Below are 25,382 nucleotides of genomic sequence, written 5' to 3'. Positions count from 1 at the left end.
GCTCACGAATGCATGGACAAGTGAGGAGTCTCATAGATTATCTTCCACCAATGTTTCTCCATTAATATAGTGTAAAGAAATGATTTTCAGGATCAAAAGCAAAAAAAATATAAAGCGAAGTCTAAACAGCTCAGATAACAAGCTCTATTTAGATTATGGACCTAAATAAGAAGTATATTACAGACTGAACAATCTTTAATCAGTTGAAGCCCACAACTGCTCAACACAAAACCTAATACGGATCCATTTGTTAAAAACAGAGTTCAATCCAGAACAGGATATTGTCTAATGTGCATTGAGGGCAGGCAGTATCATTAAAGTAGTGCTCAAAACTTAAGTCATATTGTCTACTGTGCAAAAATGATTCAAAAGGAATGCCGCACCAATCAAACTATAAGCCACCAAGATTCTTTTCCTTAACATCCATAGAGGCCATTCTTAAATAATGTACATATTACATGCATAAAAAATACATTGAACAAGAAGATGACAAATTTGCCAACACTTGACCTCCCTCTTGCTAAATTGGGCCACTTTCTTCGACCAAATTCCAAAAGGAATGCCCTTACATCATTAGGCAACCCCAAAAAGATCACTAAGATTATCTAAAAGAGTTAGCACTGAACATGGTAAAACAATGAGTTCGAGTATTATATTCGAACACCAGCAACATGTAATATCTTCTTGAAGAAAAATCGACACATCTTCGTGCTGAATATAATATCTTCTTCCCTCATCCATTCCGAAGCCACTCTCTTTAGTGTACCAAGTGATGATAAACGATACAACAGCTCTGCCTCTGTTTCTTCTCCACCGCTAACCCAAGTCAAACTGAAAGAATAACCTACAAATTTTCAAGATTTAAGAAGGCAGCACGTGACTCATGATAGCCATAAATATACATATCCATAGCCATTAAGTGTTTGTGAGGGAAATGAAATTAACGGACCGGCCGATATGTATACTGTTTTGTTCATTTGAGGGATGCGAAAATCATGCCATAGTCATGTTATTCTCCCACTTTGCAATTCTTTTAAAGAAGATTAAGGGACCGTCCGATATGTATACTATTTTGTTTACTTGGAACACTATTACTTTAGCTAGAGAAAATACTCCTGTTGTGAACTGATATCCAATCCAATTTGTATGAACTTTACTAATGTCAAATGGGCATTTCTTTTGATGTGATTTATCATGTGTTCCAAAATGGTATTTTGATCTATGGTTTTCAGGTATACACAAAATCGTGTAAAAATTGTACCAAAATGAAAACTAAGAGGTTGAAAGAATGTGTCATCTCTTTCCTTTGGGCTCTTTTTTGTCCAAACAATATGCCACCAAATTGCACCCTCTACAAATGTGGACCTTCATGCACAACAGTTCTAGGGAAAACGATCATATTTCTTATAAGTCAAGTCATTATTAAACCCCTAAGCAGCAAACCAATGGTTGTTAAGCAAATCTCTAGTAAGAAACGCCTTGTGTATATTCATTACAATGAGAGACCAATGGTTGTTAAGCAAATTTTTAGTATAGGATTTTCAAAGCAAATATTCAGCAAATTCTCATAGCAATTTCCAGTTATGAGAGGCAAAACAACATTAAAATCCAAAACAACAGAAGTAATCCAACAGTTTAGTGGGCCAACCAAAGCAATGCAATAGATTAGGCATTAGTGTCACAAAAGGAACATCACCTACATATAGATCACCATAATCAAACATCATTCCTAAAAAATCAGGTCACAATGGTAGTTCAATAACAAAACAACAGAGGAAACCAGAGATAATGCAAAAATCAGGTCATAATGTAAACCTCATTCCTCAAAAAATCAAGTCACAATACAAAAACTAGTTCCCAACTGTTCAAAGGCTCAAAAGCTCTCCCAATTAAGCCTCAAATTTATTGTTTTGTGTGTTTAGAGAGAGCTAGAAATGGAGATGGAGAGATAGATGGGCAGCAGTCTTACCTCTGGTGCGTGAGAGAGAAAGGGTTGTCTTACCTCAAGTGCCTGAGAGAGATAGGGCTGCTTGGAGCAGCACCTCTGCGATTGCCACGTTGGGGTTCTCATGGGAGCTTTTTCATCTCTCAAACCCTGAGAGAGATCTACTGATTTAGAGAGAGAGCTACTGCTACTGATTTACAGAGATAGGGGGAGTTTTCGTAGGGGGGAGAGAGAGGGGAGTTTGGCGACTAGTTTAGGTGAGAGAGCTAATGGGGAGTTTTCGTAGAGCTATCACCACTGGCCTGATTCAAGGCCCATTTTCCGCCAGCAGAATTGTGGGCTTTGGTGTAGTTTCAAACAATCTTCCATATGCTCGTACTGTCTTCGATCTTATAGAATCGCCCGATGTCTTCATATACACCATGATTAAAGGATACTCCGAAACCCATGAACCAGAAAATGTAATTTCTTTGTATCCTATGAGTTTTCCTAGAGAGGGAGAGCGGAGCGAGAGAAAGAGATCTGCCGATTTAGAGACATCTGCTAATTGTCCTTTCTTTCACCTTGAACCAAGACTCAGAGGATTCTCAACTTTTCCAGGGCTTCGTGGAAGCAAAGATGAACCAACAGTCGTCGAGCTTGATGGACAAAAAGGAGAAGGATTTGATATTGATAAATGGGGCAAAGGTAATCGATGGCATTAGTGTTTTCCCTCTCCAGGCCAACTGCGTGGTGATTTAGGCGCTGCACCTACGGCCCATTTATTTAATATATGAAATAAATTAAACAAAATACCGCCGATAAGTTTAGGGGGGTATTTTTATTATTTTATTTTTCTCGGATAGATTTTTTTTATATTTTATGAAATACGCCTTGATGGAAAAAAAAACACACCTAAAATTTTAAGTGATTTGGATTTGTAGAAAAAAAACTAAAATTCAAACACTATCGGACATTCGTGATAGTCAGATCGGCCCAGATTCAATTTGGGTCGTTGGGCTCATATATTCATATGAGCTAGTGGGCTAATACTATATATATATATATATATATATATATATATAGTGTTACATTAAGGATTTCACGTTATAGAGTAATTTAATATTGTAATCACTAAAATTTGGACACTTATATATTAGTGTGCTCTATGTGGGTGATGTCACGCCTTATGTAGATGACATCATACACCTCTTAATGATCAAAATTGCCTTTATTAAAAAATACACCCCTCTTAATGACTAAAAATACCCTTATTAAAAAAATATTTCACATACAAAGTATATAAATATTCAAAATTTATTAAGTACAATGAGAAATTACTCATAGTGTAAGTACCCTAACATAACCCATATAAAAGAACAGTGATTTCGCCTACCCTCATCACTGTCCAAAGTTTATCACACTGTCACGATTATCCGGTAGTGTTTCATTTTTCAATTTTTTTTTTATATAAATCGGAATAATCTGAAATTTGGAATGTGTATTCATAAAAAATAGGTGAATCTACGAAAAATATCAAAAAAATATTTTACATGAAATAAATTGATCAAAATACCCTTGAAACTTTTCAAGGGTATTTTGATCAATTTTATTTTCACAAATTATTTTATTTTTATATTTTTATTAGGTGCTCCTCACTAAGATGTACATAAGCTCCAAATTTCAGATCATTCAAATTTGTAAAAAAAATGAAAAATGAAACGCTACCGGACGATCGTGACCGTGCGATGAACTTTGGATGGTGATGAGGGTAGGCGAAATCTCATTATTCATTTTCGCCTATGTGAGTTAGGGAGACTTTTCCTATATATATATATATATATATATATATATATATATATATATATATATATATATATATATATATATATATATATATATATATATATATAATGGATTTAATCTGGGCCGATCTGACAGTCAGAACATCATTTTGTATTTAAATTTTCATTTTTTTCTACAAATCTAAATCACTTGAAATTTTAGGTGTTCATTATCTCATCAAAGTGAACTTAATAAAAATATTTTAAAAAAAATCACAAAATAAAAAATTAACCAAAATACCCTCGAAATATTTCGAAGGTATTTTGGTCAATATATATTTTTAAAAAAAATTAATATATTTTTATTAGATTTTATTATTTTGAAGAATGTACGTTCACATTTTCAAGTAATTTGGATTTGTATAAAAAAAATGAAAAATTCAAATATGAAATGAGGTCGTGGCCATTGGATCGGGCCTAGTTCAATCTGAACTGTTGGCTGACATGGTAGTTGTCAGTTTGTGAGCTGACATGATCATTTCCATATATATATATATATATATATATATAGAATCATTGAGATTAAAAACTTTTAAAAAAGATTTTATTTAGTAAAATAGTGTAGAGAATAAAGATAAATATGAAATAGAGAGGGATATTAGCAAGATATGCAATCTTAATATGCATATAGATAACACTAAAAATATGAAACATTAGCGTACGAGAGAGGGGCGTGCTAGAGACTAGAAGTAAAAAATGGAAATATCATGCATATTTTGCTAATATCTCTCTTTATCTGCATATTTATCTTTAGGAAAAGCTTTCTATGTTCCCCCTACAACATAGAAGTTCTATGTTCTCCTACCATCCAGCGGTCTATTTTTTATCAAGAGAGCCACTCATCGTTTGATCTTAGATCCGACGTCTTAAAATATTTTATTTTTAGTTTTTTTAATACAATTTTTTTTAATATGAAATTTGGTACGTATCATCTTTTCATTGGGACGCACGTATAAAAAATATTAACAATAATTTTTCGATAAAAAAATAATAACCAAAATACCCCTTAAAATTTCAGGGGTATTTTGGTTATTTTATTTTATTGAAAATATTTTTTTATATTTTTTGTTAGTGCGAGTTTAATATAGGAATGGATGTCCAAAATTTGATGTCAAAACAGTTTATAGAAAAAACATTAAAAATAAAACAGTGTAGAGACGTGATATTGTGATTGGGGCAATCTTAGCTTTCCATTAAAAAATGGACGGTTGGATAAAGAGAACATAAAACTTCTATGTTGCCAGGGAAATATAAAAAGCTTTCCCTTATCTTTAACCATCACAAAAACGTTTTGTTTTTTTGTAAGTATTACAGAAACGTATTTCATGAACTAATGTAACAAATCTTGCCACCCGAAAGCAAATGATATTGGCTTTACCGGACACTATTTCCTTCTTCTTTTTTTAAGTTTTTTTGTTTTTTATCTGCTTATATTTTATATTAAAAGGTATTATTGATTTATTTTTCTCTCTGAAATGTTTTAATCATTCCTCTATCTAATTACATTTATATGTGCAACACATGTAGTTTTATAAAACCAGAAGTAATTATTTGTGGGGTGATTATCAGAATGGCTATTACCTTTGCTTATAATTGTTTTGAGTCTAAGAAATTTAGGGAAGATGAAGGAGTGGGCGAAAATTAGTAGTCATAAGGGGCATCAGGGTCCATTCAGACAATGTATGATGTTGGAGGGAGTGGGACCACCAGAAGACCACATATACCAAATAGTTGTTTGTAATGGACGTTACGGCCCTTAAGATTAAAATTAACCTTAAAATGTAGGAAAACATATGCATTTTAAAAATCCGTCGGAAAAGGTTGTTTTGGTATTGAAAAACATCTAATTGGTCATCTCGACATCGAGATGTATAAATATGAAAAAAAAAAAAAGATTTTGGCTCCCAAAATTATGTATCTTGCAATACATTATCTATACCGTCCATTTTCAAGATTTTAATATGTTATAGATCTACTTGATTTTAATTCTTTATGGAGTTTAAAATTTATAATTAGATATAAAAATAGATTTTGTGATAATCCTAATAATTGTTTTCACCAAAATTAATACAATTTGAAGGTGCACCTTAATTGAAATATTTAAGGGTGCAACCTTATAGAAAGCACACCCATTTTTTGAAAGGGAAAGCTCTCCATATTTCATCTATTGTATAAGTTTCATATACTTCCTCATATCGAGCCGTCCATTTTGAATGAATGGCTGAGATGGTTCTAACCACAATGTAACGTCTCTACACTATTTTTTTTATAGCTTTTTTGTACAAAATATTTTGAGCGTCCACTCTTCTCTTAAACTCACACTTGTAAAAATATTTTAAAAACAATATTCTTAATAAAATAAAATATCCAAAATACCCTTGAAAGTTTCAAGGATAATTTGATCATTGTATTTTATTGAAAATATTTTTTAACATTATTTTTACATGTGCCCCATTGAGATGATGCCACATATTAAATTTCATATTCATATAATTTGTATAGAAAAATTTAAATAAATTACTATGAGACGTCGGATCTATCAAATGGCTCACTTGATTTAAATTGGATAGTTGGATGGGGAGAATCTTCTATACAGTAGGGCAAATATAAAAAGTTTTCCTCGTTCAAAATGCATAAATACTTTCACGTATTTTCATATTTTACACTCAAAGTCAATTTTGTGAAAGCATAAAATATATTTTTGTTTTATCTCTTTTTCTACGTAGTAAATTAATCTCAAATTTGGCATGTTCACACTTTTCACTGTCATACACTTAAAAAAAAACTAAAAAATAATTTAAGAAAAACGATAACCAAAATACCCATATATATTTAAGAGTATTTTTATAGTTTTATTTATTTTAAATTGTTTTTAAAATATTTTTAGTAGGTATAACATGCTTACGTTAAAAAGGATAAAAACTCTATTTACTTCAAGAAAATAGGACCTAGGTGTAAAATAATAGATATAAAATTTCTATAGAGCTTAGGCTATATGAAAACAAAATAAAGCCTCACGTCAAATCCTTGTTTGGAAAGCACTTTCGACAACATAAATCTCCATGATGGCTCTAAAATCAATTTCCAACATCAACAATAAAATTTGAAACTAAAAAAATGGTACAAATCTTGTAGATCTATAAACTCTTATTTTTACGGCGAAATGGATGGCCTAGATAATTGGTTGCAATATGCATTATTTTTAGAGCGTCAAATCTTTTTTTTTTTCGTAAATATAATGTTCAAGCCGAGATGATAAATGTAAAGGTTTTTTAATACTTGAATTGCAATTTTCAATGAGTCATGAGGTGAGGCTTTACGTATTTAGATAGGGCCACAGCCCTATTAAAACATTTTCCATAATGAGTAAATGGCAATGTTTTTTAATTCCAAATATAAATAAAAAAATTTCCGCAAGTTTCCGTTTAAAATTTCCCATCATCTTTCGTTGATGTTGCTTTCCACTTTCTTTCGGGGATGTGGTCTTGATGGTGTAGATTTTCATTTTGATGTTGCAAATTTCAAACCCAAATAGGAGAACGAGGAAGCCCCTTTTCCCCATTTATTTTCACTCATTTTTCTCCAATTAATTTTTCTCTCCGCTCTCTCTCTCTCAACAGTTACCTTCAAGTAGTGATTGATGAGATTTTCTTAGGCGAGTCTATGATGTATTTTTTTTATTTTTTATTCTTTATGGCATGATTGGTAGAAGATTGCTATGCTTCAGAGCTTGGCCATGAGTTTGAGGAGGAGCTCAACCTTTAATGGCATAAAATTTGCAATAAAAAAGGAGAATACAGTGTTGCATATTCATACATAAAGCGTTGCAGCCTTCATATTGAAGCAACTCTATCTCTCTTTCTCATATTGAATTATCAACCATGCCCAATCCCATAACAACCCAATCAAACCAACATGATCAAACCAATAAACCCCAAAAATCTTGTCCTCTTAATCCGCCTCAACTCCCTGATCTCCAAACTCACCCACTTGAACCACAACACAGAGGCCCTTCACCTCTTCTCTCTCCACCCAAAACCTGATCAGTACACCATTGCTTCGGCCCTCTCTGCATGCGCAAATCTCCAAAATTCCGTCGCCGGGAAACAGCTCCATGCACATGCAACCGTGGCCGGATTCCGGCCAAATCTCAACCTCTGCAACTCTCTCCTTGCTTTTTATGCAAAATGCTGTGACCCCAATTCGTCTCACAAAGTATTCGATGAAATTACAAAACCAGATGTGTATTCATGGACTACCCTTCTCTCTTCTTATACCAAATGTGGTATGGTACATGAAGCTTGCAAGATTTTTGATCGAATGCCTGAGACAAATGTTGTTTCTTGGAATGCTATCATTAATGGTTGTGCTGGACATGGGCATGCAGACACTTCTTTGCAATTTTTTCGTGAAATGCGAAGCTCCGGTATTAGTCCTGATCGGTATACTTATGCAAGTGTTCTGAGCTTGTGTTCCTGTGAGGAGATGGTGAATTTGGGAATGGTGACCCATGGTTTGGTAATTCGATCTGGGGTTCTTTTGAAGGTTTCAGTGGTGAATTCTTTGGTATCAATGTATTTGGGTTTCGGCTTGATTGAAGAGGCTTACTGGCTTTTTGAGGAAGCTCTGGTTCGTGATGACATCACCTTTAATGGAATGATTTCTGGTTTGGTTGATCAGGGGAGAAACGTAGAGGCTTTAATGGTGTTTAAGGATATGCAAATTGGCCCATGGAGGCCTTCTGATCTTACTTTTGTTAGTGTTTTGAGTGCTTGCTCTTCTACAAAAATGGTCACATTGGGGGACCAGGTCTATGCTCTGGTTACAAAATCTGGTTTGGGAAGCTCAATTCCAGTTTGCAATTCAGCCATTACCATGTATTCTAGTTGCCAAGATTTGCAGAAAGCTTATTGCCTTTTCATGGAAATGACGGACAAGGACTTAGTCTCTTGGAACTCCATTATCACTGGTTTTTCCCAGCTAAATTGCCACCTAGAATCAATCTCATTGTTTCTGCAAATGCGAAGGTTAGGTGTTCAGCCTGATGAATTCACTCTCGGTACTCTTTTTGCTGGTGCCAATTTCTTAACCCCAGAATTTGCAGAAACAATTCAGGCCTTCGCATCTAAACATGGGTTTCTTCCGAGAACCACAGTCTATAATGCATTAGTTAGTGCATATATGAAACTGGGCAAGTTAGAGGAAGCTCAGCGAGTCTTTCATGAAATTCCTGAGAAAAATTTGATCTCATATAACGCAATCATCTCAGGGTTTCTGCAGAATGGGCTTCCCATCGAGGCCTCTGCGCTGTTTTATCAATTGCAGGGCTCAAAATTGAAACCCAATTCTCTAACTCTAAACCTCTTTCTCAACATTTGTGCAAGCAAGTCATCTCTAGCACATGGGAAAGAAGCTCACTCCTATATTCTGAGACATGGGCATGAATCAGAGACTATACTAAACAACGCCCTTATAACGATGTATGCAAAATGTGGTGCATTAACCACTTCTCGAAGAGTTTTCGATGAGATTCTAGAGAGAGATTTGGTCACTTGGAATGCTATGATTTCAGGTTATGCCCAACATGGGCATGGAGCGAAAGTCATAGCTTGCTTCGAGGCCATGCAGAACGAGGAAGTAAAGCCTGATTGTGTTACTTTCACATTGCTTCTCACTGGTTGTAGCCATGCTGGGTTAGTGGAAGATGGGTTGAGGATTTTCTCTCTCATGGTAGAGAGATACAGGATCGAACCTGGGTTAGACCACTATTCATGCGTGGTGGACCTTTTGGGTAGAGCGGGTCGGCTCCAAGAGGCTGAAAATTGCATAAGCAGCATGCCGTTCGAGGCAGATTCATGCATATGGTGGGCTCTTTTGAGTGCTTGTAGAGCTCATGGTGATGTGAGGCTTGGAGAAATTGCAGCGAGTAATTTGATGGAGATGGAGCCCGAAAACCCAGCAGTTTATGTGTTGTTATCCAATATATATGCAGGAGCAGGGAGGTGGGACGAGGCAGCAGAGGTGAGGGGGTTGATGACGGAGAAAGGGGTGGTGAAGGAGCCAGGGTGCAGCTGGGTTGATGAAAGAAGGGTAGATGGGAGAGAGACTAGTAGTGAAGGAGCCAGGGTGCAGCTAGCTTGAGGGGTTAGATGAGAGAGACAGGAGTAGTGAAAGAGCCAGAGCATGCAGCTACGTCAGTCTAAGGGGCAATAGACTGGGCCTGGACCCTCCAGTGCTGGCCCGGTGCCCTATAGGCTCGGTCCAGGCCTGCTCCAGGCCTGCTAGGCGGCACCACCACCAGTAATTTTAATGGTTCAGGCTGGGCCAAGCCAGGCTGGGTCTATAACAAATTAACATTTTTTTAAGTACAACAAAGAAAAAGGTGGGGCCGTGCCACAGGGGCTCTGGCCCAGGTCCTGCCTGGTCGACCATCTTGCCAAGCTGTCATGCCCGGGCTCGGGCTGTTCTGAACAGGGCCGTACTGTCCAGCCAATTGCGACCCTTATTGAGGGGATTGATGAGAGAATTGGGGGTGGAAGGAGGGGGTTATGTTGTGGCTGGGTTGCCCATTGGCTTTCGTGCTAGCCGTTGCATGTTGCTTTCGGGCTGCAGTTTGCTGGGCACTAATGCACTCCTGCAAGAAAAAGGTCGAGGCATCATGTGGTGCCAGGCTGCTGTGGAGTTGATGAGAGAAACAAGGAAACAAGGTGCAGCTGGGTTTAATGAGCTCATGAGAGAGAGGGAGGGGTGGTGGAGTTAGCATGCAGCTGGGTTGAGGGGGATGAAGAGAAAGAGAGAGGACTGATGAAAAGCATGGGTGCAGCTCTTTGATTGATGAAGTTCAAGGAGCTAGGGTGCAGCATAGTTGACACCCTGAACAATGTCAGGGCATGAGCAAAATGTATATTACAGTCCTAGCCTTGTGCAGCTTTTGATAACTCCATAAGCTATGCGCACAATAGGCCTCCATTGCCCTAGATGGTTCCATCAAATGATGCTCGTGTCACATCTCATTCGAGCAATGACTAGGTTAAGATAGATCATGAATATGAAATAAAATAAAGTAAAATAAAAATGTCAACTTTCTAAATATATGATCATTTTAGAGATTTCAAATTTTTGTTTTTTATTTTAGCGCTCTCGCCTCCAAGTAGGATCTTTTAAGGGGCAACTGACCAATATATGCCCCTTTTATTAGTAGAGATGGCCAAAAAGCTTCCAAATTGCTTTAGTTTTTGGGTTCTCCCTCTACCCACTTTCCCACTTTGCCTCTTTGTTTAACATTCAAATCGATGGAATTTTTGGTCTGAAGGGTTAAATTTAATGCCCAGACTCCTCTATACCGGCCATTAGCTTGGGCATTGTAGCGAACTTAGCGATATGCAGAGATATGATGTGGCTGTAAAGTTTTTACCTCTCTTTGAACCCACAAGGGAATAAAAGTATTTGATGAATTTTATGCTTTGTTGCTTCTTTTTTATTGCAGGGTTACGAAATTTCCTGCAATACCAATCAAGACCCTAGTATGCCCAAATATACTGCTTTCCACTTACATAGTTTTGGCGTTAATCTAGATCCATCGGCTATAATTCCCAAAAAAAAAACACAAAAAAAAGTAGACCCTATTTCTAGTGAGAGAAAACTAGTTCTAGAGAGATCTTTTTTGTCGTGATAATATATAGTGCACCAGTAAATTGCATCATATGTGAATGTTGCTCTTCGCATTGCTGAGAAATTCAGAGCTTCTGGTGGAAAGGGCGCTGTTTTGGTAAGCTCCTCCATCAACATTTCACCATGTGATCCCCAGTTTCATGTCTCAGGGTGGTGATTTGGTTTTAGGCAATGAGTACAGGTGAATCCATCTACAGCTCCAAGTTTTGTGATGAACACTTCAGAGAGAGAGAGAGAGAGATTACTTTCAGAAAGCAAAGCCTTGAGTGCTCTGAGAATAGGAAGTAACTGGCAAAAATACTTCAGAGAGAGAGAGGCTAAAGAAAAATGAGAGTGAAATTTCCATTTCTTGATTCAATTACTAAAGATTTCCCTGCCAGACAATTTTTCGTTCCCTTTGTAATGCAGTGTCACTTGTTATCTGCAAAACAGGGTCCAAGCTAATAACCAAGAAAGAACCACTGAAGCTCAATCAATTAGCTATTCGATTTCATTTTTTGGCTGAAAATATCACCTATGCATTCTTAACACCTCAACCGTCTTCCATTACATGGCAAAAACAGAAAACAGTTCAGAGAGAGAACAAAAAAGAAACAAAGAAGCTAGAGACAAACCAGAAAAGGAAGAGGCATGGAACATATTTTAGAATTTTTGTTAAGGAGAAGGTTAAATTAATGGTTTGCTGCTCTGACTCGAACAACTTTTCCAAAAATAGAAATAAATTTGATAGGTCCATAAATAGTTCAAACATAAACCTCAAAATATCTATTTATTTTTTTAAGATTTATTGTTAGTTTCCAGATTTACGATCCTGGTGGTTGAGCTAATTCAATTTTAGAAAAAAAACAAAATACATTTCTCAATAAAAATCTGGAAGGAGACGGCTCTTGAACAGGATGCAGTGAAACCCCATCCATCTTCTATAGCCATTCCCGTTCTCTATTCTTCGACTATTAATCTCGAAGTCGGTCTATGCTACCAGGAGTAGAATTTCAACCATTTTGTTTTCATCTCATCAATCTAGAAAAATGCAGGCCTATATATTCTACCAGAAATAGGCCTTTTTCAATTCGCGACTAAGGCATATTTTTGCTAGAAAGGTTAAAAACCCATTCTTGCCAGCGAGTACTTAAAAAATCACAAATAGGAATGTAAATACAGATAGAAGAGTGCATTCGCACAGATTACAGATCAGGAAAGGAAAAGAAAAAAGGTTCATTGAGTATTCCCAAATGCACAAGGACCCAGATTTTTCTGCTTCACGTCCACAGATTTGCAGCGCAATATTAGGGCAAATCTCATGATTTAGAATGAATTAAAACGAACGGCCTAAAAAAGTAAAATAAACTACTTTTAGGATTGGAAAAACCTTATACATGGTCTCAACCGTACACTATTTTAGTAAAGTGTACCTAAAAAATTCTCTACATGAGAGTGTTCCAATGGTGAAAAACCCTCCAATTAATCATCTCAATCTCGAGATGTATGGATATAAAAAAAAAAAAAATTCAAATTCTATAAATAATGCATCTTGTAACAAGTTATTTGGATCGTCTGTTTTCAAGATTTACAAGTATTTATATCTTTACCATTTTTGTAACTTGGGATGTAAATAAAATCTTAAGTCATAAGGTTTTTGAGAACAGAGCTAAGGCACACCTTACTTCTACAGTATAAGGAGGATGCCTTAAACAAACCTCACACTTCAAAGGTTTTTAATCGCTCTTTCTTTCTTTCTTTCTTTTTTTTAGTTTATCGACCTCTGTAATTTTGGAACCAAAGGGCAGGTACACTGGAATAAGGTGCACTCACCAAAACACTATCCATAAAAGAGACGAGTGCAAGAGCTTAAAGGAAGGCTATTGAGCCCCTCGTATATACCGTGAAAAAGTCAATTGGGAGTACAAATAAACAGAGACAACATTGAAGAACATAAATCCACTTTTCCACCTACACCTACATTTACCTGCTACGAGACAACATTACATACAAAATGAATTCTCACAGCCACATTGCAATTGAACAGAGAGCGAGACAGTGGCAGCAAGTACCTTGGCCTGTCATACTGCTCACTTAACTTGGAGGTGCCCTGTAATAAGCAGGCACAGTGTTGGGAAAGAACATTTGCCTGATCCCTTCAGCTTTAATAATTGGAAAAATGATATTTAATGCCCCCTGCATTAGAACCCAACGGAACCCATAAGCAACCATCCATTTATTTATTACTCGACAGAAAGTATTACAGGATCACAAATACAAAGAACTAATAAATGCTGCAAAAGCGAGTCATAGCCACAACCGCAGTGAAGTCATAGTTTCACAGTATAATTACATTTTATGAAGGGGGATTACGTTATAATCCTACAGATTATGGAAAAATTATCTACCTGCAATCAGTGGATCAATGGAAAGTGGGTCCCACCACCCCCTCATCGGACCATGATGACCCAATGGGCCATGGTTTCTCAATGATCCATTGGATTATTATAGAAAATATACAACCACTGGAGGCAGCGGGAAAACAATGAAATATTGGTTCATCCCTGTCAGTTTTAAGTGGTAGATGGTAATGAAGACATGGGACACACCACAACGAAACATGACCTTGTGTTGGTGCGTCCCATTCTCTCCAACAAGGTCCATCCCCTCAATAGACAGAGGGGATGCAGTGGACCATGGAAAACTTTCTCCATCTTTCATCCCTTCAACAGAATGATGAACCAATGGACTATGGCTTATCCATAATTCCCAGGTTCTAGCATACTGACCACCTATATTTTTAAACAATAAGAAAATTATGATTTTCCTGAATATGAATGATGTCATAACGAGCCAAAGATATACAGGAGGGGAAAAATGGAGGCAGCCATCAAAGACTTTCACCCACCGAAAGTAATCTAGCTCCAAGCCATAAGCGCTTGGGAGAAGGGAAAGGCAACAATAGACGCCCGACACCATATACAGCAACGGCAAAGAAATGGAGAACCAAGCTTAGAGGTCGTGGGTTAAGGCCAGATAGTAAGGCCACAGGTCCAGTTGAGAAGACACCTCCAAGACTTAGATAGTCGAAGCAGGCCTGACGCATTTCTTTCATCGCTTGATCAGGAGATGCACAAAAGACTTTGTACAAAGCACCTGCCAATGTATTTATAGTAGAGGCAACTGGCTGCAAACAAAATCCATGGGTTTAAACTTAGAACAACCATAAGTTTGCTTACTTAAAGCTCAAGACAAATTATACAAAGACTCACAATAAACAAGGAACACAATTGACAATTGGGCAGTTTAACATAATAAAAATGACAATTGGGCAGTATAACATAATAAAAATGAACGAAATGAACATGTTCAAAGTTTGATATCATATCAAGAAAACAATATCAATTTCAAATAATGAGCTTACTTAAATGAAGCATCTTACCTTGCGCAAGGTATAAAAGGACTCCAGATATTTGCAAAGTGCAGGGGCATCATGAAGGTCACGGAGAGGTTTAAGAAGGTTATGGAGAACAACAATATCAGATAATGCAACAGTCATGCCACCACCAGTTAGAGGATGGCGCATGTTGAATGCATCACCCATAAGCAGAGCGCCAGGAGTAGGGTATGGAGAAGCAGGCATGCTCTTGTTTGGCATTGTTCTTATGCTTCCTTTCTCAATAGCCATTAAAAATGATTCTCTTAGTTGTTCTGGAATCTGAAGCCCATACACCAAAAAGTGTTGAAGAAACTAGTTTTTAGTACCTCAAAGAAAAGAACCACTAGAAAAAATTGTGTACACCCTACAAAGAGGTTATCTCATCAAACATATAGTGAAGATGAGAAAATGAACGCAAAAACAAAATAGAAAGAAAACACAAAGAAGTTGCACACAAACAAGTAAATATGTATGGACCCGGTTTCTAAGAGTCCATGTAGAAATGAGGCATCTCTAAAAAATCTATTTTTGAGATGGATTTTTTGACTTAATTTTTAAGGACATGTAATCCCTAACATGGAGATCATGAATATGAAAAAAATAAATAAAATTTGAAAATTATAAATAATAATTCTATTAAGAAAACATTTGGACCGTTAGTTTCACTTGTTTTTAGATGGACCACCTATTTGTATCCATCTTTAAGTTGGATGACCGCATGTAGAAATGCGGTCCAGCCAGCATGAAACAATTTTCCAATATGTATTCTAACTATACCTGAGGGGCCACCACAGTCTTCAAATAGTTGGCCATTTCTCCATTAGCAATAGAAGGTACTTTCTGGCCAGGTACATCAACTAAGCAGCGGATCTCAGTGCTGCTTATGGGATAGAATAGTATGGGTGAAGGATCCGCTAAGACAACATGCCCATGGTTTGGATATGGGAGATGGCAATTCTCCAGATCCAGAACCAAGCCAACAAAGCAAGATGGCACTTCGACCTGCAAATAAACAAGAAGGCCAAAATGGTTTTGAAATAAAGTTGGACCCATGTAATGTCTATATGAATATGTCTTAAATTTGTTTGTACCAATCCAGAGTAATTGTGGTAGAAAATAAGGATTCCATTGGACAAAACAAGCTCACTAACATTTTGGGAAAAAGGAGTACCGCAAAAACTCCATAAACAATACAAGACCCAAACATGCAATAAGAGATGAGTTTTACCTTAGGGGTGCAGAGAGAACGCCGCAAGTTCGAAAAGCAACCATCACATACAATTGTGAGAGGGGCATAGGCCTCATGTTCTTCACCATTTGACTTATATCTCACACCCTTGACAGTTCCCTTTTCTTCAATCAATGAAGTCACAGTTCCTTGCTCCAATTGGACCCTACAGGTGAGGATTTGATAATAAACTTTCCAAAAATCAAGTAATCAATTTCATAAGGGATTGTGTACTATAAGGCAATTTATTTTTAGAACAAGGAGGTCACCATTGATCCTAGCCATTGGAATCAAGAGCTATTTATCAAAAAAAAGTAAAAAATGGAATCAAGTGCTGCTCCCTAGAGGTACAGAGCTCTTCATATCAAGTGCTAGCTCTCAAATTTAAGTCCACACTTACCAAACATAATAAAAAAGAAACGCCTCAGATAACTAATTAAAAATTGGGAAACCTTTATAGGTGGCGACTCCCACATATAAAACATAAGCGACAACTATTCTCAACCATCCAATCAAAATGGACGGCTGGGATAATTTCAGTCACAATGTCATGCCTAACACAACTTTATTACATGAAATTTGGTGTATGCTCACTCCCTACAGTGGCACACCCAGCAAATAAATATATTTCTGATAACACAAAATGACTGAAGTACACCTGCAAGTTGCAGGGGCATTTTGGTCAATTTTTATTTTTAAAAACGTTATTTTATTATTATTATTACATGCACCACTATGAGAAGAAGGGAAGCCCTAAATTTCATCTCAATTTGAATTGTAAGAAAAAATTAAAATACAAATAACATGTGCCACCCAATCAAGATCATATGCTCATAGGCCAACTTGTGGCATTATAATTGAGATATCCAACTGTTCATTCAGATAGGACGACTGCAGTCGCATGTTTTATATGTGGGTGGCACCACATGTAAAGGTTTCCCTTAAAAATTCAGGTTGATTGTAACTAAATAAACTGTCACTTATCAAAAGGATGTTTAAATAAATCTAACAAAAAAAGTGTGAAATACAAGTACCGACCCTTCTCCACAAGAAAACTTAAGAATTGACGTAGATTAAGAAATACGCTGAAAGCACAGCCAAATTTTAAACTTCCTGATACTACACCAAGAAGAGGGAAAACTGAAAAACAATAAATCAGAAATAACTCCAACTCCAAGCCATGGGAGAAAAGAACATACTGAGGAAGAGAAGCAGCTTTTTCCCGCATCCTTTGAATGAAGCGCCCATTATGAAAGCTCCTTCCAGCTACATCTGAATTATAATTTTCCAAGGGATATGAAACTTTGGTGTTCTTGCCCTCCTTGAAAAGTGCGTAACCCAGCACTCTTTGAGCATCTATTTCATGAACACAGTCTTCAAGAGAAAACAGAAAAAAACATAAATTTCCAAAGAGATTAGACAAATACCAATGCAAATGATTCAAAAGAACAAAATGAAACATAACAAATGTCACAATTTGAATGCTAAAAAAATAAAATCTCACAAAAAATCACTATGCAGTTGTAATCCTACATGAAATTGCCTTATCCCATTTTGATGATATTATAGGAATTTTCAATTTCAATTGGTAGAAAGCTGTTGTCATGAGCAAAGGGGCTCTCTGATTATATTTTTCATCCCAATTTTGAGAATCTTATGTACTTTATTATATCATTTTTCAAAGGGAAATGATACAATGAGCACAAGACACCTTTAAAACTGTCATTCATTTTGGGAGACTTTGGGCAAAGGTATGTATTTATGTAGAAGGGTGTCTCTTGCTCGTCATGGTGGTTCCCTTTTTCATTTAATTAATAATTTATGGGCCCCAAACCCCCAAAAATATAAACTTTGCAAATAAAACATTTATAACATAAATAACAAGCTATAGGCGTAGAAAACAAGAGTTCTACAACTTTTAATTTAATTAAGGAAAATTGTTTGGTGCGGCACGGCCCATAACTGTTCAGATGCGGTCAATTACACCTGAACTGTGCATCTAATCTGACAGTGCAGAAACTGCATGGTCCCCTGCCCCAAGCATTTATTACCTGTATCTTTACCAGCTGGATAGGTGGCCTTCTTACTGAGCCGTGGGAGAGCCCTAAATAATATCCAAACAAGAGAAAGAGAAAGAAAGAAACAGAATCCAGAGCGTGGGAGAGTGGGAGCCAGGGAAAAGCATGACGAAAGAAACAGAAAGAAGGGGGAATCTAGAGATAGAAAGAGGTTCAAATCCTTCAGAGCTCAAAAGGGATTTTAGAAAGAGAGAGGTACAGGAGCAGAAACTCAGTTTAAAGGGGAACTTTAAGAGAAATGTAAGATTTTCGAGAAAAGATATTTTAGAAAGAAAGAGGGAATCTTTCTCAAAAAAAAAAAACAAGAAAGAGGGAAAGTTACATAGGCTTTGTGAGAGAGAGAGGAAGAACATAGAGAGTTTTTTCCGGCACTCATGTTGCCGGAAAAATGGGAAAGAACCCTCCTCCTACTGCTGATCATATCATTTCCCTGGGTTTCAGGTAAAAAATAGAAAAATAATCCTACTTACCCTGCCCGAAATTGTCTATACCATTCCTTTCTGGGTTTTCACAGTTTGGTTTTCGGGATTCTATTCTTCTTGCCCGACTTTGAACAGGTTGATTTTGGCTCTCTTTTTTTGCCCGAATCCTCCAATTTGAGTTTCTTATCCCTGTTATTCAGGTGGGTTTGTGGCCGTGAACATAAGAATGGACCAAAATCAAAACCACCCATCATAAACCCTTTGCATTTCAGTCCTTAGACCTCGAAACCTAACATCTCCAGTATCTGAAAAAAACCTCTGCATTTCAGTCCTTAGACCTTGAAACCTAACATCTCCAATAACTGAAAAAACCCACCTCGAGACCTAACATCTCCAATATCTAAAAAAACCCAAACAAACAGTAAAAAAGAACAAGAACAAGAACAAGAGAGAGAGAGAGAGAGAGAGTTGAGGGTGTTTTTTAATTTCAAAGAGTGAGAAAGGAAGAGATGTTTTAGGATAAATGTTATCCAGAAGAGTAAATGGAGGTGGGCAGGTAACCATGGCGCTTTCTAAAAAGTAAAAAGAAGTACGGTGGGAGGGGTTGTTTGGGGCAGGGACAAGCAGAACGAACCAGAGCTTTTTGCAACTGGTTGCCTTCGCCATGGGATGTGCATTCTGCGAGTCAGATTACAGGGACGGCAAGGTAAATGCTCGCATTATAATAGTTGCGAGCCCTGCCGCACCAAATCAGGTCCTCTAAATAATGTTTTTCATCAGTTTTATGACAATATTATTTTTATTTTAAAGTAACAAGGAAAGTAAAATATATTCTTCAAAATATTAGCAAACTTGGTTTTAAGATATTAAAGTAGCAATGCATTTTTTCTTTAGAATAATGTGAGTTAATAACCAAAAGATTTGAAGAGGCATGAGCGTTTCATGACATGACTTCACAATCATTAAAAAGAAACAGAGAGTAGAATAAATGCCATAGGGTCAATTAGATGGGTACAAGCAATTAGTACATATGGACAACGAGTGACAATCAAAATAGAAAGATGGAAAATCTCAAAGTGCATTATAGAAAGTATCAACAGATAAGTCGTCTGAGCGAAATATTGCATGTCATAGGGGAATAGGATTTTCAGTCAACCATCTAAAAATTTTAAAAAATAAAATCAAAAGAAAAATAGAGGAATTTAGATAAAGGGGATAGGAAGCTCAAAAAGATAAGAGTTTTTTTTTTCTTTTCGTCATTCCTTTTTCACTTTTCTTGGAGACTTTGCTTACCCTGAGTAATTTTGTATTAGCGTGTACTCTCTTTTCCATCAATACAATGTTAACAGTATCAAAAAAAAAAAAAAAAAAGAAGCTCAAACATAGGAAAGAGCATGTGCTGGTTTTGAGAATGAATGACAGAAAAGAGTCTCATCCATCACTCATATGCCACAAAAAATTTGAATCGAGATGCAGATATCTCAAAATACGTAGAATTGTTTGTTAACCATCTACTACAGCACTGTCATCATCAATAAGAATAGATATCATGCGGGTTTTTTCCTTGATAAAGTGAAAAGATTCAAACAACAGTATTATATAACATGATTACTTGACTTTACTCAAAGCTTTAGAATACTCTTGGCATCTTACTGAACATTAGGGATGCATTAGATGACATTCATCCAAAAATGATGCTTTTATATAAGATGGGCAACTCAAAGAACAATAAAGGTCAGGTGCCTCGGGATTCATACAACAGAACTGGAATGTTCTGGTCATTTTAAGCAAAAAAGTGGGAGTCTCGACTCTTATATGGGAGAACAATTATATATATATATATATATATATATATATATATATAATATAATGTGTTATATGGAATTGTGGAATAGATGGATGACATCAACATCGTGCAATGGAGGATACATTATTACAATGAATTGTAGAGATAAACATCTTGGTGAATTTTCATTTTCCCAGAAACACCCGATAATTGGAGGTTTCGAGGGAAAACAAGCACTACAGAGGACCTTGAAGCTTGAAAACAAAATGGTCCCATTTAACACTGAATACAAGATCAGTTACAAATTCCTTTCTCATATTGTCATCTACTGCAAACCAAAGGTTAAAGTTCATACTTACCATCAAGGCCCAGCTCAACCAATTTCAGGTAGCCACCAGGCTGCAATAATTCTCCAACAATCCTATCAGGCTCCGTCAAGTCCCTCTCAATCACCTGAACCCGACGTCCATCCTGCCTTCATATGCAAAAAAATAAGGATATGATTAAAATTTCTTCCAAAAGGTACTTCATAGCCGTTATTCTAGTTGAAACTTCAAACAAATGTAGTTCAAAATAAGAAAATGTCTCAACCATAAAACAGTGTCATCACAGACACTTCAGCAGTAGCCAGGATAGACTAAATTCATGGCAACCATCAGGGGATGATCTTAACTCATTGAACACAATGCAAAGCATTCATTTTCTTTTGTTTATGAAAGGGCAAGAACTAACAATCTCCAATAGATCTCATTGTCCACTATTTTATCTTCCCCTAATTTGCCATAAGGGATGTCTTTGTTCAACAGTTTGAACTTTAAAGAAACTCAACCAATCATAACAAATCATTAAGACATAATTGTTCCTAACTACTCGTTGGATCTGACTTAGAACATGAGAATCACTTATCCAGCCTCTCTTTTGTTTTATGATGGGAAAATTAGTTAAGCAACAACACAAAACTTACAGAAATCCAAACAAATACAACCAACCTGAAAATGCTATGTGCTGATATTTGTAAAATGAGTCATATGCCTATAAATTGAACAAAGAACTGGGCTCATAAGACAGGTAAAAGATTCATTTATAATCATTACTTAACAGGACCCCTCATAGCCGTAGCCAATCATTCTTTAGTTTATGATAAAGGTAGCATTTTCATAATACACTTCATGTAGATTCACATGGGAACCGGACATCCATGATTCCAAGTACACAAAAAAGCACACATGAATTGTATTAACTACCCTCCTAGTAGCTGGACCTTGCTGAAATAATCCACAAGAAAGATATCTTTAGTGCAATAAGATTTTAATAACTGGTTTTCCTAACTCAAGGGAATTTCTCTTTTTTCTTTTTTTTCTGATAAGTAAACTCGAACCAAATTATCCAGGTGAGAGTTTCCCATACCTTGGTGGAACACAATTACAGGGACATTAACAAACATATCTATAGCATATACATGTGTATGTCTGTGCGTACATAAACGCAATTATGTCTTAATTATATGATAGGGAGTACAATCTAGAGATGCACAATCATGTAGCCTAATAAACTGGAAGTGATCGTTATCAAAGCAAATTTCAACCAATTTAATAAACAAAATTTCACGTAAAATGATATCACCAAAAGGACTTCAGAAGACCTTATTCCGAACCCTAATCTTTTAATAGACAAAGTGTTGGGTCGCTAGGCGAGTCACAATATCAACAACAAGCAACAACTCTGATCCTAATTTACATCAGATAATTAAACATAGAAAGCCTAATTAACCGTGAAAACCCTAACGGTTCCCCCTAAAATCAAAAGTTTACAACAAAAATTCAATAAAAAAATCAAAAATTTCGATGGAGATAAAAATTCAAAGCCAAAGTCGCATGCCTTTCCAAGAGTATACGCAAGAGCCGAGCCTGCAACACCTGCACCAACAATGATCACATCTGTGCTTGAATCCTTCGCCTGAAAACTACCATTCTCAGTTTCCCGGACACCTGGCCGGAAAACCGCAGGATTTTGCCGGGGACTCTTCTTTTTAAAACCAGAAAATAAGGCAATTGCTATCAAAGAGGCAAGGGCTAGCCCAAACAGAAACTGCAGCATCTTCGAGCGAGAGTTTGCAGAAGAACCGGCTAGCCCTAACCAGAGCTCTCTCTCTCTCTCTCTGGATCGAAAATGGAAAATCAAGCTTTTTTTTCCTTTTTTTTGCTTTAATTTTCCCTTAAAATATCGTCCATGAAAATGAGCTGGAAAGAGCCTTACATATAGCGGGGTTTGGTTTGTGATCCGGTGAACCTGTGGTCGCTAATGTTTGCACGTATGATCTTCTCTCTCTCCTTTATGTACTTTGCTCTCTGCACCTGCCTGCCAAAGCCTGTCCTTTCTCTCACTTCTTTTTCTCTCTCTAAAGAGGTGATTTTGCCCTTTCTCTCTCCTCCTGCCGGCTGTCCTTTCTCTCACTTCTTTTTCTCTCTCTAAAGAGGTAATCACATGTGCATTGTACACGTGCATTTATGGTTTATATCAGTGGTAGCTTCGGGTTTCAGTGACTTATGTGCGGCGGCCTTAAACATGAGAGAGTACACCATACGGGACTTGTGTATCGTGCACAGGAAATATACAATGGTCGCGAGAGGTGGACATTCAAGTGGAACTAAGGTTCATCCTCTCTGTCCGTCTTGAGAACGGATGGAAGGACCCTATCTCCTTTTGGTGTATCATACGCAGTATGCGTATACTACGTAGTGATCCCTCTTCACATGTGTATACATTGGGAGCCACGGTAAGTATATTAAGAAAATATTTGACCCGTTAGTTACAATTGTTTTTTGATGGACCACCTATTTGCATCTATCTTTACAATAGATGCTTTATATTTTTAAATTGCAGTCCAACTTGTATGAAACAATTTTTTTTATAAAATTAATCTTTTAAATATTTCATATCCATAGAACATATAAAGAAAATAGGATATAGGATTTTAAGTAAAATTAAATATTTTTATAGTTATGTTTTCAAAAAAAATATTAAGAAGAAATGTCTTATTTTCTAAAACATCAAAAATAAAAATGATATGTTAAATGTGTCCACAAGCACAACAATTTTTTTTTTTTTTTTTTAAATAATATCATTTTTCTGATGATACAATTTTTTTTATAGAATTCATTTTTAATAAAGGTTTTACTAGTCAGCAAAGGGTTATCAAATACTAAACTGGAATGGACTGCCTCATATTATCAGTCGGGCCACCAATTGGTGTCTCGTATAGTCTAAAACAAAAATCGAATTTGATAAAAATTGGTGTTCGATATATCACATGGCCTAAATTTTTGGCTCCTTCGAGTCTAGCGAGTTTCTTGCATATATGTGAAATCTAGTACATGTTTTCTTTCACAACTTTATAATCAGCGTCCTTGTTTACATCCTTTGTCTGTCCCAGCTTTGATTATTATGGTTGTTGCCTACAGGCCAGTATTTATAGCCCGGCCTTGATTATTATGGTTGTTGCCTACCGGCAAGTATTTATAGCTCGGTCTTGATTATTATGGTTATTGCCTACAGGCGAGTATTTATAGCGAGCATATAAAATTTTTTGGCTTTTTCTCATTGCTTATTTTATTTTACTTCTAAACTCCCAAAAGCTGCACAATTTGAGCCGAGCGCATGATCAGTTCGTAACCACCATTAATTGTTGACAATCGATGGCAGATTTGACATACTAATTACTATTTGTATCTAGAATGCATCACTTACATTTCTTTTTTTAAATTTTAAAGGGCTATCTATAAAAATAATACTTACAAGAGAAGGACTATTTAATATTTGGAGAAGCATACAATGAGACCATTTATTTTTAGTACATAGTGATCATAATTAATGTTGACTATTGGATATGAAATTAGATGACTGTATTTATTTCATTGACCAAGCTCAAATTTCAAAAGATATTTCTTGAACTTTATGACACAGCAAGCTATAAGTTTCACATCAAATAATTGTAAGTAATTGTGACCTCTTTATATCAAAAGTACATAGTCTCATTCTATACAATCTCGTAATATTTTATACATTTGCAACTATTCCAACATAAGGTCATTTTTTTTAGAAGTATTTTCAAATTTAATTAAAAGATACGAGTAAAATGTTAAATTATTCATATCTCATAAGTAATTTAATAAATTTTCCAATTTTAAAAGTTCTCAAGGCGTTATGTTTTATTTCTTTAAATTGTTTAGAAGGACATGTAACTTGCTTATTTTGTGATAGAACATGTTACCAGTTATTTGTGCCTCAATGAGGAGAGATTTTCGGGGAGATAACTCATAGAGGAAAAAAGGCATATTTTAATAAAGAGTTTGTATGGTATGATACTATTTATTTTTGGTATAATGAGTTCACACAATCAGAGTTACAACCACTTTTAACCCGTTGAACGAGAAATCGATAAAAATATACTATAATATTTAAAAAAATTTATTTTGAACTTTGCACTTAAACAATCACACATTTCCAACTACTCACCTCCATATATTAAAAACAAATGGTCTCATTGCATAGGAGATAGGACAATCGGCGGTCTGTAGCACGATATCCGCCCAAACTTTGCGTTGTCATTGTCATTTGATACCGAGATCACGTGAAGCATTATCTGACCAGGGCGCACCCCAACCATGGTCACAATCAGCTTTGGAAATAATCGGCGCTATGGACTGGGTTTTGAAGGGTCCCCTCTTGGATTTGGAAATTAGCCTTATCTGTCCATTTCCTACTTTTCTCAATTTTGTTTGATGGTTTAAAATACACACGGCAAACCTAATTGATTTTTTTGGGCGAGATCGGTTCCAAAAAATTAAATAATAATTTTGATTTTCAAATAAAATACATAAAAATTAGTAAAAAATATGTGGAATAGACTCCCATTTTTTTTGGGTGTGTTTTGTATAGAGTCGAGGCTCTAAACAATCAAAATAAAACCCACCTTCAAATAGTGTTGAGAAATGTGGTTTCAATACTGGAA

The 25,382-nt window shown here is 36.1% G+C and overlaps 2 protein-coding genes and 1 long non-coding RNA gene across 12 annotated transcripts; 1 reads left to right on the top strand and 2 right to left on the bottom strand.

The window, feature by feature from the left end:
- Window positions 1-396: 396 nt before the first annotated feature.
- LOC110008353 (uncharacterized) lies at window positions 397-2,329 on the bottom strand. Its single transcript, XR_002283158.2, has 2 exons — window positions 2,003-2,329; window positions 397-844 (listed from the first exon to the last, which is right to left on the bottom strand). It is a non-coding gene; the product is annotated as an uncharacterized LOC110008353 (long non-coding RNA).
- Window positions 2,330-7,509: 5,180 nt separating this feature from the next.
- Window positions 7,510-22,692, bottom strand: LOC18446877 (squalene monooxygenase SE1). Of its 10 annotated transcripts, none has more exons than XM_088853683.1 (9): window positions 22,250-22,602; window positions 20,731-20,842; window positions 17,285-17,459; window positions 16,086-16,251; window positions 15,635-15,859; window positions 14,861-15,136; window positions 14,327-14,605; window positions 13,491-13,614; window positions 7,510-10,402 (listed from the first exon to the last, which is right to left on the bottom strand). In XM_088853683.1, exons 1-8 carry the CDS (start codon window positions 22,466-22,468, stop codon window positions 13,513-13,515), a joined length of 1,554 nt encoding a protein of 517 aa, XP_088709809.1. In that variant the 5' UTR covers window positions 22,469-22,602; the 3' UTR covers window positions 7,510-10,402; window positions 13,491-13,512. The 10 variants fall into 10 exon arrangements, with proteins under 10 accessions (XP_088709809.1, XP_088709810.1, XP_088709813.1 ...); XM_088853684.1 differs by lacking the exons at window positions 7,510-10,402; window positions 22,250-22,602 and adding exons at window positions 11,298-11,657; window positions 22,628-22,692 and having other exon boundaries at window positions 20,731-20,846; XM_088853687.1 differs by lacking the exon at window positions 7,510-10,402 and adding an exon at window positions 11,298-11,860 and having other exon boundaries at window positions 20,731-20,846.
- LOC18446867 (pentatricopeptide repeat-containing protein At3g49740) lies at window positions 7,684-10,877 on the top strand. Its single transcript, XM_011629759.3, has one exon. It carries the CDS (start codon window positions 7,684-7,686, stop codon window positions 9,907-9,909), a length of 2,226 nt encoding a protein of 741 aa, XP_011628061.2. The 3' UTR covers window positions 9,910-10,877.
- Window positions 22,693-25,382: the final 2,690 nt, after the last annotated feature.

This window comes from Amborella trichopoda, chromosome 12, assembly GCF_054954075.1.
Source record: "Amborella trichopoda isolate Santa Cruz 75 chromosome 12, AtrichopodaSantaCruz75HAP2 v2.0, whole genome shotgun sequence".
Taxonomy (NCBI): Eukaryota; Viridiplantae; Streptophyta; class Magnoliopsida; order Amborellales; family Amborellaceae; genus Amborella; species Amborella trichopoda.
Note: the sequence above shows the minus strand (reverse complement) of the source record. Positions and strands in the feature narration are given on the sequence as shown.

Excerpts from the sequence above, each read along its gene's own strand:
- LOC18446867 (XM_011629759.3), top strand. The coding sequence starts at position 7,684 with ATGATCAAACCAATAAACCCCAAAAATCTTGTCCTCTTAATCCGCCTC.
- LOC18446877 (XM_088853683.1), bottom strand. The coding sequence starts at position 22,468 with ATGCTGCAGTTTCTGTTTGGGCTAGCCCTTGCCTCTTTGATAGCAATT. Across the intron at positions 14,606-14,860 it reads CCTTTTATACCTTGCGCAAG|CCAGTTGCCTCTACTATAAA; the intron begins GTAAGATGCTTC and ends TTTTGTTTGCAG. Across the intron at positions 13,615-14,326 it reads TTGGAGCTAGATTACTTTCG|GGGGCATTAAATATCATTTT; the intron begins GTGGGTGAAAGT and ends GTTCTAATGCAG.